The sequence below is a fragment of the Camelus dromedarius genome, chromosome 13 (genome assembly GCF_036321535.1).
Source record: "Camelus dromedarius isolate mCamDro1 chromosome 13, mCamDro1.pat, whole genome shotgun sequence".
Classification (NCBI taxonomy): domain Eukaryota; kingdom Metazoa; phylum Chordata; class Mammalia; order Artiodactyla; family Camelidae; genus Camelus; species Camelus dromedarius.
Window position 1 is genome coordinate 7,299,118 of NC_087448.1, and position 12,669 is coordinate 7,311,786.

General features: G+C 39.5%; 1 protein-coding gene across 2 annotated transcripts; it reads left to right on the forward strand.

The window, feature by feature from the left end:
* Positions 1–2,413: 2,413 nt before the first annotated feature.
* Positions 2,414–9,166, forward strand: TEX30 (testis expressed 30). Of its 2 annotated transcripts, XM_031466289.2 has the most exons (6): positions 2,414–2,526; positions 5,714–5,787; positions 6,286–6,516; positions 7,300–7,351; positions 7,825–8,030; positions 8,702–9,166. In XM_031466289.2, exons 2-6 carry the CDS (start codon positions 5,773–5,775, stop codon positions 8,873–8,875), a joined length of 678 nt encoding a protein of 225 aa, XP_031322149.1. In that variant the 5' UTR covers positions 2,414–2,526; positions 5,714–5,772; the 3' UTR covers positions 8,876–9,166. The 2 variants fall into 2 exon arrangements, with proteins under 2 accessions (XP_031322149.1, XP_031322150.1); XM_031466290.2 differs by lacking the exon at positions 5,714–5,787 and having other exon boundaries at positions 2,428–2,526.
* The last annotated feature ends 3,503 nt before the right edge of the window (positions 9,167–12,669 follow it).

Consider the following 12,669-nt stretch of genomic DNA (forward strand, 5'->3'; position numbering starts at 1 on the left):
TCCAAAAATACTTTTGTATTAGTTTCCTATTGCTGTTGTGACAAATTGCCACAAATTTAGTGCTTTAAAACAACAGAGATTGATTCCTGTAGAGTTACGGGGGTTAGAGCCTAAAATCAGTGTTTTGGAGATACTGTTAAGGTTTTGGTTGGTAGGGCCGGCTCCTTGCTGAGGCTCTGAGGGCACAACGCCTTTTCTGGTTTCTAGAGAAGCATTTCTTACATTTTTGTTTTGTGGTTCCTTGCTTCATGTTCACAGGCAGCAACTTAGCATCTTCAAATCTCTCACTGTTTCTGTCATCACTCTGTGTTTTGTCTCTCTGAATGTTACAGCAGTGTTATTCATAGTAGTCAAACAGTGGAAACAATCCAAATACCCATCAACTGGTGGTTGTTTTAATCCATAAAGTTCAATACTAAAACAAAGTCAGCAACAAAAAGAAATCAGTTATAAGAAGGAACAAAGTACTATTACATGCTACAAAATGGATAAATCTTGAAAATATTATTCTAAGTGAAAGAAGTCAGATATAAAAGACAACATATTGTATGAAATGCCTAGAAAAGGCAAATCTATAGACAGAAAGTAGTGGTTGCCTGGGGTTAAGGGTAGAAGGAAATGTGTACAGGTTTCTTTTTGGGGTGATGGAAATGTTCTTAAATCATGGTGATAGTTGCAAATCGTTATAAACTTACTGAAAACCATTGGATTGTACTCTTAAAGTGAATGGATTTTACAGCATGTAAATAAAGTTATTTTTAAAAGCACAGGGTGGTGAGGATATAGCTCAGTGGTAGAGCACCTGCTCAGCATATGTGAGGTCCTGGGTTCAATCCCCAGTCCCGCCGTCAAAGGATAAACAAACATAGCCAGAAAATTAAGAGTAAAGTAAAGAAATGTTAATTGAGACTTTGCAGTTAAGGAAAGTGATTTTTGAGATAAATGACGATGAGTGGTTTTGTGGATTTTATTTTTATTTTCTCCCAATCCCCAGTCCCGCCATCAAAGGATAAACAAACATAGCCAGAAAATTAGGAGTAAAGTAAAGAAATGTTAATTGAGACTTTGCAGTTAAGGAAAGTGATTTTTGAGATAAATGACGATGAGTGGTTTTGTGGATTTTATTTTTATTTTCTCCCAAGTGCTGTGACAGAAAAGAGGGTCGTTACCAACTGGGCCGGGCTTGGGGAAGAGTCATTCATTCAAGATGTATTGATTTGCCAGGAATGATTCCAGACACGGGAGAATCAAGATAAAATAATGACAATAAAGACTCCAGTCTTCATGGGGAGTTTACAGTCCAGGAAGCAGATAGACAAGTTCATGTATGTTAAGTAACCAGGGTAGGACAGAAAGTGTGGGTGAGGTGATTAGGGAAGGCCTCACTGAGAAAATGACAGGTGGGTGAAGACCCCAAATTTATGCACCGCTGGCCACTGGGATCTTTCCTAGAAGACGGAACAACCAGGCAAAAGCCCTATAGTGATGTAACCCAGTAGGACCCTAGGGGGCCTTCCCGGGACAGACCCCTCCCCATATCCTGCGCTGGAGCTCCTCTCTGAAGTACTCCGGTAGTATTTCCTGGGTTTTTCAGATGCTAAAAAACACCATCAAATGGAAGAAGTTAACTATTTGACGATCATGTGCACATAGCCCCCAGACCTTCTGGTGCCTACGGATTGATCACCATCAACCAGAGAATTGTGCACAGCTGGTCACATATCCTGGGCTCACATATCACAGCCCTTCCCTCAGGTGGCCTTTAAGGATGCTCAGCTGAAACCCTTCAGGGAGTTGGGGGTGGGGGGTTAGGCATAAGCCACCGGTTCTTCTTCCTCGCCCAGCAGTAAACCTTTTTCTGCTCTAAACTCTTGACACTTCTATATATATTTTTTCCCTCGCTGTGACTTGGGGCACAGGAACTTGGGTTAGGCAACAGTGAGGGCTAGTCTGGCCGGTTTGGGCATGAGGACTGCAAACATCTGGCCGCTGCGCCGATAAATAGCGAAGAGGTGTGGGGGTAAGGGTTGGAGCAAGAGACCATTCAGCCGACTGCTTCAATAACTCAGGCAAACACTGTGGTGAGGCTCGGGAGGGTGAAGTCTAAGTGTAAGAAGCGGTTGGATTCTGTATGTATTTGCAATCGGATGGCTGGACTGATAGTGGGGTGTGTGAAAAAGAGAACAGAGTTGGCCCCACATTCTTCGGCCTGAGCAACTGTTGGGATGGCGTGGCTGGGACGGGGAAGAGTCCTGAGTGGAGAAAATGTGGACGAGGTAACCACCCGGCCGCTGGCCGTTGGGGACCAGAGAGTCACGGCCGCTTCACCGCCAGCAGCGGCGGGAAAACTCCCGCCCCCAGCGTGCCCCGCGCGCCGCCCGCGCGCCTGGGGGCGGGGCCTGCGCGCGCAAGCGCCGTAGCGGAACGCGCTGGCGGGTGCGGCGAGGCGGTCCCTTCGAGTGTGGTAGTTCGCTCCCTGAAGGGAGTGAGGGCAGTTAGGTTCTTCGGGCCACTTTCCCTTCCCCGGTAAGTGCGTTGGCGGTCGGCGCCGCCAGATTGGGGACGGCTTCCGAGGACCCCGGAGGGCTTCCCGTGGCCCCACCGGAGACGTTTCGGGCTCGCGGCCGTCGCCCCTCAGGGGCTTTTGGGCGGCTCCGTGAGGCGTTTGGCGTCCGTTCGGTGCCCGCGGGCGGCGGCCGCTGGGGCTTCGTCTTCCCAGCCGGTCGGGAGGCGGAGTGAGGGGACGGCGTGGGTGGGGAGAGAAGAGCGGGGCTGGCCTGGGTCCCGCGAGCCCGGCAGCGGCGGCCAGTTCGGAGCAGCCTCCGAGCTCTGAGGGTCTCCCGGGCCCTGGCGACGGCCACCGCACAGCGCGGGGCGGGCCGAATAGGACGACCCTCAGGTGCCTTTGGGTCCCAAACTCCGGGAAACGCCTCCAGTTCCTACTCTTGTCCCCCTGGGCGTTTGTTGACTCGGCCAGATTACCGACCCCCGAGAGACTTGAACTCTTAACCGTTTGCCTTTGCGCCGCGATTTCCAACGTTCTGCCCAGACGTGGCGGATAACGTACAAGCGTTTTTCCAGTTGGAGGTGGCGGCGGCGGCGGCGGCACCTGATCCTTCAGCATCAGTTATGATCGCTGTTGCATTCTGAGTATGAGCAGTAGGCACATACAGCGCTCTTGTAAACGCTCGCGTGTGGGCACACAACTCACTACGATCCAGAGAGTATTGATTCATCATCTCAGCCTCTCTGAGGTTGGTGGCATTTGCTGCCTTCGCCGTTGAACACATTGAGGCTGAGCCGCGCTTCCAGCCGTGCCCTTTCTGAATCCAAAGATTATGACCTAGACTGTCCAGATCAGGTTGCGGTGGGATTATACCCTGGGACTGTTTCACTGTTACCAAGTAGTCCAGAACGTTTTCACCGATTGTGAAGGACAGACTGTTCATCGTGAAATCTGGAAGGGAGTAGAGTTTTCTTGGGGAAAAAAAATCACAAGTTGCTGAGGAACAGTAGAGTAGTCTAGTAAGATAGTGGATTGAATACATGTATCTAATTTTTTCCCTTCTGAAACCTCACTAAAATTACAATCGGGCTTTTTAAAAAGACACAGACCCACAAAAATGGGGAAAATTGGAAAGGAAACAATAGCACTAAAATATGGGGCCCCAGAAAGCTTAATTTTAAACCAGCAGCAGGGAATACTGTGGAACAATTTTATATAAACCACAGAATCTTAAGAATGCAGAAACCAGGAGCACCAGACACTTTGGGAACTGGTGATGAAATTAATGGTGTTAAGGGTGGATGTAGAGGACTCAAAAAACTACTTTTAGGTGAAATCTGTTTGAGAAGTAATTAGGTATCTAGATCTCATTCGCCATTTCACACTTTTGTGTTACTGCTTCTTTCCCATTAGAAGATTGGAGGCTATTCTCTTGAGAACATGAAACAGGATTTTTGAAGCAGGGGACCCCCAGGCACAGTTAATTACGGGGCTACATTTAGGTAAACAAGGACAATGGAAGTCTGAAGTCCATCATGCTCCTCTAACTCAAACCCCAGAACTTTTGCAGCCAGTCTAATACCCTACAGGCTCAAAGAAGGAGAGTTCTACATACACATATACTTAAAGGAAAGATATACACAGTAAGTTGGTCACAGTGGTTGCTTCTGGGAAGGGAAAGGAACTTTGTGGCTGGGGAAAAGAATGTAAGATTTAACTATACACTTTTTTTCTTTTAAAATTGTACCATGTGCATATATTACCTATTCAAAAATGAAATGTATTCCACAAAAAATAATTGCAAATGAATACACCCTTGACACATCAGTTTCTTCCCTTGACAAATCAGTTCCTTCCCCAGGAATTTATCTTAGAGATATGTCTACACACATGTGAAAATAATACTAAGTATAGTGCCACTCATTGCAATATTGTTTTAGCAAAAGATTAGAAATCTCTATGTTCACTAATAGATGGCTGGTGAAATAAGTTATGTACAACCCTTCTTTGGCATATTCTGCAGCCATAAAAAACAATGAAAGAAGCTCATTGTATAAAGAAAAGAGTAATTACCAAAATATATATTGGATGTGGGGGCAGATAAGGTTCAGAAAAATACATCACCAGTTTATAGAAAGAGAAAGGTGTGTATATATATGTAAATAAAATATCTGAGAGAGGCAGAATTGGGTAATATTGGTTGACTTTGGAGAGGGGATCTGGGTGGTAAGGCTTAAGTGGAATGAGGGAGAGACTTTTCTACTGTTATTGTTGGTACCTGTTATCTATTCAGTGACTGAATTAGTAAATGTAATGGGAAAAGAGATGAATAATGGAGATCTTGATGTTGATAATATGCTGAACAGTAAAAGGTCTCTTAGAGTATAAAGAAATGCTGCATAACAACCCTGAAGTCTCAGTGGCTCACAACATTTCATCCTCTCGGTTCTTTAGGTCAACATTTCATAATTCTTCAGTGGTTTAGATGTTGGCTGGACTAGGCTGGACTCCAGACTTTAGTGTTGGGTTCAGATCTGTTCCATGTGTTCCATTCAGGGACCCAGCCTGAAAAAGCAAAAATACCTGGAGCCTGTCTTTTTCATGGCTGAGGGCGAGAGTTCAAAAGTGCTTCTGGAAATTTGCCATGCCTCAGCTCAGAAGTGGCACACTGAAACTTAAATTCTTTTGGTTAAAGCAAGTCATGTAGCCAAGCCCAAAGGCATTAGGGTGGAGATGTACACTGCCTGCTGTGGAATGTTCTGCAAAGTCACATGACAAAGGGTGTGGATGTAAACTTCCATTGTAGGGCGGGAAGAAGAGTTGGGAATGACAAAGGACATGGGTTAATAGAAAGATGCTGTGAAATTAAGTTGAAGGTAGTTGTTTGAGAATAAAAATGCTTAGGAAATAAAATATATGTCAAGATACAGCATTCTACTTTGACACTAATTTTCTTAAGGCATCCACGTTAAAGTATCACATTGGCTTTCCCTTAAATAACATCTGCCAGCCCCACACCTGGCCGTATAACCAATTCTGAATGACCATAGGAATGAAAATAATTAAGTAATGGACATGTAAAGACACCAGTTCTTAGAGGATTAGTTCTAAATGTGTTTGCTTTAGCTACTGAATGTGTTCATTCATAGTTCTTTTAAAATATCTATGTCTGCCTACCCACCTTTCACAACAGAATCTTCTTTTCAGGGAGATGTCCTTTGCTTCTCAGATGTAATGCACTTTAAGTTTGTTATTCAACAGTGAAAATGAGTCATACGGAGGTAATACATATTTTCATCTGTTCCGCATCTTCAGGGTTCCTTCTTCTTCTTCTTCTTTTTTTTTTTTTTTTTTTGAAGTCATATGGCTCCATAGTAATTTGTTTTCAACTTGTACTGTGAGGGACAGTATAGCATTAGTGGTTAAGAGTAAGGACTTTGGAGTAGACTGTCTGAGAATAGATCCTAGTTAGTGGATATATAACCTTGGGCACATTATGTAACATACTGTGCTTTTCAGTGTTCTCATTTATAAAGTGGAGATAATAACAGTACTTGCAGGTGTATTAGGAAGGTTAAATTAATTAATACATATAAAGCAGTTATAATAGTACCTGACACACAATAAGTACTTCTTAAATATTAGCTACTGTTAATATCATTGCTTTTTATTCGGAGGCTATGAATTGAATCATGGGTCTCACAGAACAAATATATATATTCATTTGTCTGAATAGGCAAGGAAGTAATTTTTTATCCCTTTATTCTCTTGAATTTCAGGTTAAACTAAAAATACCTTTTGGAAATAGATTACTAGATGCTGTTTGTTTGGTACCTAACAAGAGCTTAACATATGGAATAATTCTTACACATGGAGCATCAGGAGATATGAATCTTCCTCATTTGATGTCACTGGCATCCCATCTTGCATCTCATGGGTTTTTTTGCCTGAGATTTACCTGTAAAGGCCTTAATATTGTACATAGAATTAAGGCATATAAATCAGTTTTGGTAAGAAAATTTCTTTATATTTACTTATGAAAGAATTCTGTTTTTAAAATTCTTAATAAATATAAGACATATTTTATTAGCAGTCACTTGGTTTAATTTAAAAATCTTTTAATGAGTTTTCTTAGAAACTCACCAGTGTATGAAGGCTGTGTAGTGGTCAGATTTCTCTTTTTTGCCATCAGTTAGTTTCTATGGAGATAGGCTCTCACATCATAAATGGTCCTCCATGATATTGCCAAGGAATCTATTTATGTTGTAATTTTCTTACTGAAATTATACAACTTTAGGATATAGTTCTGGATTATTTTGCTCCTATACAATGAATGTACAAATAGCATGGCTTTTTTGTATGTTATTTAGAAAGTGTAAAATCTCCGGATAAAACAAGTCTGATATATCTTTTAATCCAAATTGTTTTAAGCTTGCTAAGTTTTTCAGAGCCTTAAGTTAGATGTCAGTAGTATTATCAACTTTTATGTTAGTTGGAAGCTTTTACTGGCTTTTTCCCCATAATTTTTTAATATTTTTTAACTATTTTAGTACTTGAATTTTTTTAGGCTGTGTGTTTTTGGTATGTATTTGCCTGTATTACCTAATACATGATTTGATAGTGAAGATATGACCAGGAGAGCACAGAATTGGTTACCTCTTTCCAGAATTCCTTAAGATTTCATGGTTGGCTTTGCAAAGATTTTCATTTCAGTAATGATGACAAATAATGTGTTGGTTTTCCAGTGGAACATTTTGTAAGAGAATTGATAATTTTTTGGTCAATTTTTCTAGAATTACCTAAAGACCTCAGGAGAATACAAACTTGCAGGTGTTTTCCTTGGAGGTAAGTTGCAACACTTGTGAAAACTTGTTTCAAAATTAATGACAGGAAATGACTTAAGGATTTTTTTGTTTTGGTAAGTCACTCCCATGTATAACATCAAGGCTCTTTAATATTTAAAGTAAATTTAAATCTCATATATACTGTAACCCAAAGATGTTTCCATTTATTTATATCCCTGAATCACCTTCTTTCAAATGATTCCTTCACAAGGATTGTCTTCACCTGTTGAAGTATTTTTCAGAAAAGTAATTTTTAAAAATTTGGCTTAGGATCAGGTTTTACCTCTTCACACGGCTATCAGTGTCCATTATGGGTATTGCAGCTTGTTAATTGCCACCTTTTGTAGTTAAGTATTTGTTGATATGCAACATGTTATGAAATAGTAAATGAAATCTGATTTGCCACATCATTATCACCACTACTTTATGTGAATGTTTATATTTCAAACTGAATTTAATTTTAATTGATTTTAGGTCGTTCAATGGGGTCAAGAGCAGCTGCTTCTGTGATGTGTCATATTGAGCCAGATGATGCTGATGATTTTGTTCGAGGTCTCATTTGTATTTCCTATCCACTGCACCACCCAAAGCAGCAGCATAAACTTAGAGATGAAGATCTCTTTCGTATAAAAGATCCTGTACTGTTTGTGTCAGGCTCAGCAGATGAAATGTGTGAAAAGGTGAATTATAACTTCGTGTTTCTGTGAATGAGAGAGAAAGAATGAAAGAGAGGAACATCTCAGGACCCAGATATTACCTTCAGTGTTTAGTCTCTTTAAAAAGATGCTGATTTTACTAATGCTAGTTTTGTGCTTTAGTTACACTGTTGCTTTGGAGAACCTGAAAATGTAAGCATACTGACAAAATTCATCTCCTTATAGAGTCGGTAAATGGATTAACTCTTATTTAGAAAATGGATTAATACCTGAATCTTGTGAATTTGGGATTAGTAGACTGTACATTTGGTTTATCTTTTCAACATCTAAGCAGATTCTTCAATTTGTTATTAAATTGACTTGAGAAAAATAACTTGTACATATTACTAAATATTAGTGTATTTCTCAGATCATGTAATTTTGGGGGGGGAATATTTTTAGAAGAATTTTTTTGCTCCAATTAATAACTTTTTATCATAAATAATGAATGCTTGATCTATTCTGTGGCATTATTGTATCTGAGAGATATGGACTGTCACTTCTGTGGACATTTCCTTGCATATTCCATTGCCTCAAAAATTATCTGTAGCATAGGTGTTTAGTGCTTGGATACCAGTATAGGCGGGGTGGGAGAGAGATCTTTATTAAACACCAATAGAGCCTTAGTCTAGTATCCTCTTCTTTTTTTCCTTTAGAACTTGTTGGAGAAAGTGGCACAGAAAATGCAAGCTCCTAATAAAATCCACTGGATTGAGAAGGCAAATCATTCCATGGCAGTGAAAGGACGGTCAACAAATGATGTTTTCAGAGAAATAAATACACAGATTTTGTTTTGGATCCAGGAAATCACTGAAAGGGACAAGAAATAATTGTCTTTAGTTAAAAGCCATATTATTTTTAATACATATAGTTAATTTGTTCAAGAATAGCATGTCTCTCAGCATTATGAGATATATTTCAGACTAATGTTCTTTAATGTTCCTGTTTTTAAAACATATTTTAATTGTGAAAGTAATGTCCTTTACAAAGTGTCTTTTGAAAGCACTGTTATAGTTGTATAGAGATGATGTACAAATATTGAAGGTGGTCTAAATATAATTTATTTTCATTAATATAGTTAATGTTTGAAAAATTAAACTTTGAATTTTGTTACAACAGAACTTTTGTCTTGCTCCTGTGCACCTGAGAAAGTACTCTTAATTGTTCAGAGCAGTGTCATCTTTATAAAAGGAAAACAGCACTTACTATATAGTAAGTTTAGTCAGTTTTATAGAATGTACACATCTACTCACCTAATCTTTTAATAAATCTCAACTAAGGGATAGGATAACATTTTCATACATGGGAACCCTGAACATTGTTTTTAGAATGAAGTAACTTTCATTCAAGAAATATTTACTGAAGGCCTGTTACAGGCAAAAGCCTCACTAGTAAATAATTGGAGTTTCATAATGTGCGGGAACTTGATTAATTACCTCTGATTAAGGAGAGAATGAAAAATAAGGACTAAGTGGTGGGACTAACATCTATGCTGTATCTTGGCAGAGCGAGGGCACTTAATTTTGCCTTGAGAAGTTCAGATGTCACTTGTACGGGACTAGAATGGTAATGAGTTATATATTAAACTATGTTTCTGTATTCCCTATTAAGGACACAAAAATGAGATGAGGCTGATGCTGTATTTCTAAGTTTGTAGGAGCAGAGGATTTCTATACTAAGAAAGTAACTCCTTTTTCTGGCTCCTCTACTGCCCTAATGTTAGGCCCCTCAGACAGTCAAGGTGGCCTGGGAGGCTGACAGATTTTTGAGGTCCCTCGTTCCTCCTGCCCTGGTGAAGCCACGGTGTTTTTGTTAATATTTCTAAATAATGCATAAAGAACAAAAACCTAGGTAGCAAATCTAAACCATGTATATTATAGAATGAAAGCATGTACAACTACATAATCAAAACTTCCATATCACGCAGTGTAAACTACTTTTTGACTACATTTCTTGAACAAGGCCTAAATTTTAAAAAATAGTATATAATTAATCAATACTTACCATTTGAAATTTTAAAACAAGACTGATCAAAATATTAAAAACATAAAAAAATCCAGAACTGACAAATAGAGTCCTGATCTATTAAGTGTAAATCAGTTGAGAAATATTAATATTGTAAACCAGAAGTGAAACCAATGGGAAAAAGGAAAATACAGGGGAAGACTTACTATAAAGCAGACTATAATGTAAAAGTACAGTGAGGAAATAGATCTGAAAGCTTAGTAACCAGGCTATATAGCTGTAATATTCAAGTTTGCAAATTAAGCTGTTTGTGATGTGGATGACCAAAGATACTACTACAAGTATAGGGATAAATGGAAGGTCATTTAAAGTTGATTTTTCCCTCAGTTATCAAGAAACTGTTCCTGATTGATGAAATAGCTTATTTGAGAACTGTATACTTAGCCATGAGTGGGGAACATTTAATTCCTAAAATAAGGTATGAGTGATATGTCTAAGGTCGAAATAGACACTTGTGAAAAGGGCCCATCTCCTCTTCTGCACAGAATTGACACGTCTTGCAAGGGGAAATGTGCAATGCCAAGTCTGAGATACGGCCAAAGATCCATCCAGGTGCTGGCCTCTGGAGGCCCTGATTAATGGCTCAACCATTCACTTAGACCAGTGGCTCTCAGTAGGGGTGATTTTGCCTTCCAGAGGATATTTGGCAACATCTGGAAACTTTTGGCTTGGGGTGGAGGTGCTACTGGCATCTCGGAGGTGGGAGAGAGGGGCTGCTACCATCCTGCTATGGTCTGGTCTACAATGTCAGTAGTGCTCAGGTGGAGAAACCTTGTCCCGGACAAACCAGCTCTGGGATTATCTTTAAATCCTTTCTCCTCCAGCATTAGCTTTTCTGTACCCCTTCTGAATCCATTTGCTTTCTTTTGCCAAATCCTGGGTTCTCAGTCTCAAAAGTACTACTGATTGTGCCCCTTTTTGTTCACATGACCACCACTCTAAGCCAGACCGTCGTCAGTGCTCATCTGTATGGCTGCAGTAGCCTAATTCATTTCACTATTTCATTGTCTCCTTGCTCAATACATTGACACAAAACTATTGGTGGGTCTCCAAAGGTGACTCTTAAGGTTAAAGGCTTCAGTTCAAGGCTCTCCACATTAGGCTGTATCAACATTTAAACCATTTCCCCCATATTCAGCCTCTTCATAGTACTCTAGCTAACCTGGACTCACAAAGTTCTCTTCCTGAATTTTGTTTTATTAGTTTTTGTCTGCTACCAAGTATTACTCATCCTTTAAGGTCCTCAAATTCTCTTTCCCACTTCACAGCTTTTCTTGGATTACCCCAGCCACGTGTCTCTCCTTCAAAGCCACATAACACCTTCCTTCTCCCTTTGTTGCTAACACACTGCCTTCTCCGTAGATTGACGTATTTGCTTCATACCACTTTTATTACATGCTCCTTCAAGTCAGGGAATGGTTTTTTATTCATCTTTGTATCCATAAAACGCTTGTGTTACTTGCTTAGCATCTTATGTGTTCATTATTCAATAAACACTTGAATTAAGATACTTACAGAAGGAGAATTTCTAACCATTACTAGCAACCCCTGGCTTTATATTGCTATTTTATACACCTATTATTGGGACTTTCCCCTTAGACATAAAGCACAAAAACCTAGTTCCCAATGTCCAAATAGTTCAAAGAATGTGACATTGGTAGATACGACAGAATTTTTTAAAACTTTAATAGAATTTTTTTCTAAGTTTTTTTTTAATGTCTATATTACACTAAATATGTTAGTAATGGGATTTCTCTGCTGCTCACTTTTTATTGTCTTTTTGACTTAAAAATAAATCTAGCATTTACTTTTTATGCTGCTCACTTGAGATTGATACAAGAAGAGATTTCTAGTGCAAAGGACAGAAGTGCCTATGCTGAAAAATAGGTAATTGTACTTTTATTACTAGGCAAGTACTTAAGCAACAAACATGACAAAGCCCTGGAGGCGGGTACTCTATCTCTGTGCAAACTTAAGCATCAGCAGTAGTCGCAGAAGGCACTTTTCAGTTCTTATAAGAGCCATTCATAGTCTGCTAATTAGGGATTCAGAGAGTGCCTTAGGGTTAAAACACTGAATCCCCTTTAAGGTAGTTAATATTAAATGAATTAGAGAATGCCATCAGGCAAGGGAAATTGAGTATTCTGCCAGCAGCATTAAATATTATAGAAAAACCCAGCAGAATAAAATCACCCTGATTGTGTATGTGGATGTGGAATCAGAGAGGAGGGTGTACTTTACCCTAGAAAAATCCAGAGGAATTGCTGAAGTTACTCCTAGAACTAAGGAATGCCTACCATGCATTCTGGAGAGGTATACTTTGCAAAGACAAACACTATGATCATAGTTAAACTTCAGTTAAGATCACAAATACCTGTAGGCTATGGTGTAGTAGACTGGAAGACTGTACACTCTTAGGATGTGTCATTGATCTCATTATCTCCAATACTGGGGATACTACAAGCTCAATAAATCTTTCTTGCACTCAGTTAAACTTACGTGACAGAAGAGCCAGAACAGTGTACTCGGGTGTGAAGAATTATACTTCTTTCCTCAACCCACCTTGAATAAGTGAAAACAAAGGAAACATTAATTACAT

Coding starts and splice junctions, on each gene's coding strand:
- TEX30 (XM_031466289.2), top strand. Junction 6,517..7,299: donor AGGCATATAAATCAGTTTTG/GTAAGAAAATTT, acceptor CAATTTTTCTAG/AATTACCTAAAGACCTCAGG. Junction 8,031..8,701: donor CAGATGAAATGTGTGAAAAG/GTGAATTATAAC, acceptor TTTTTCCTTTAG/AACTTGTTGGAGAAAGTGGC.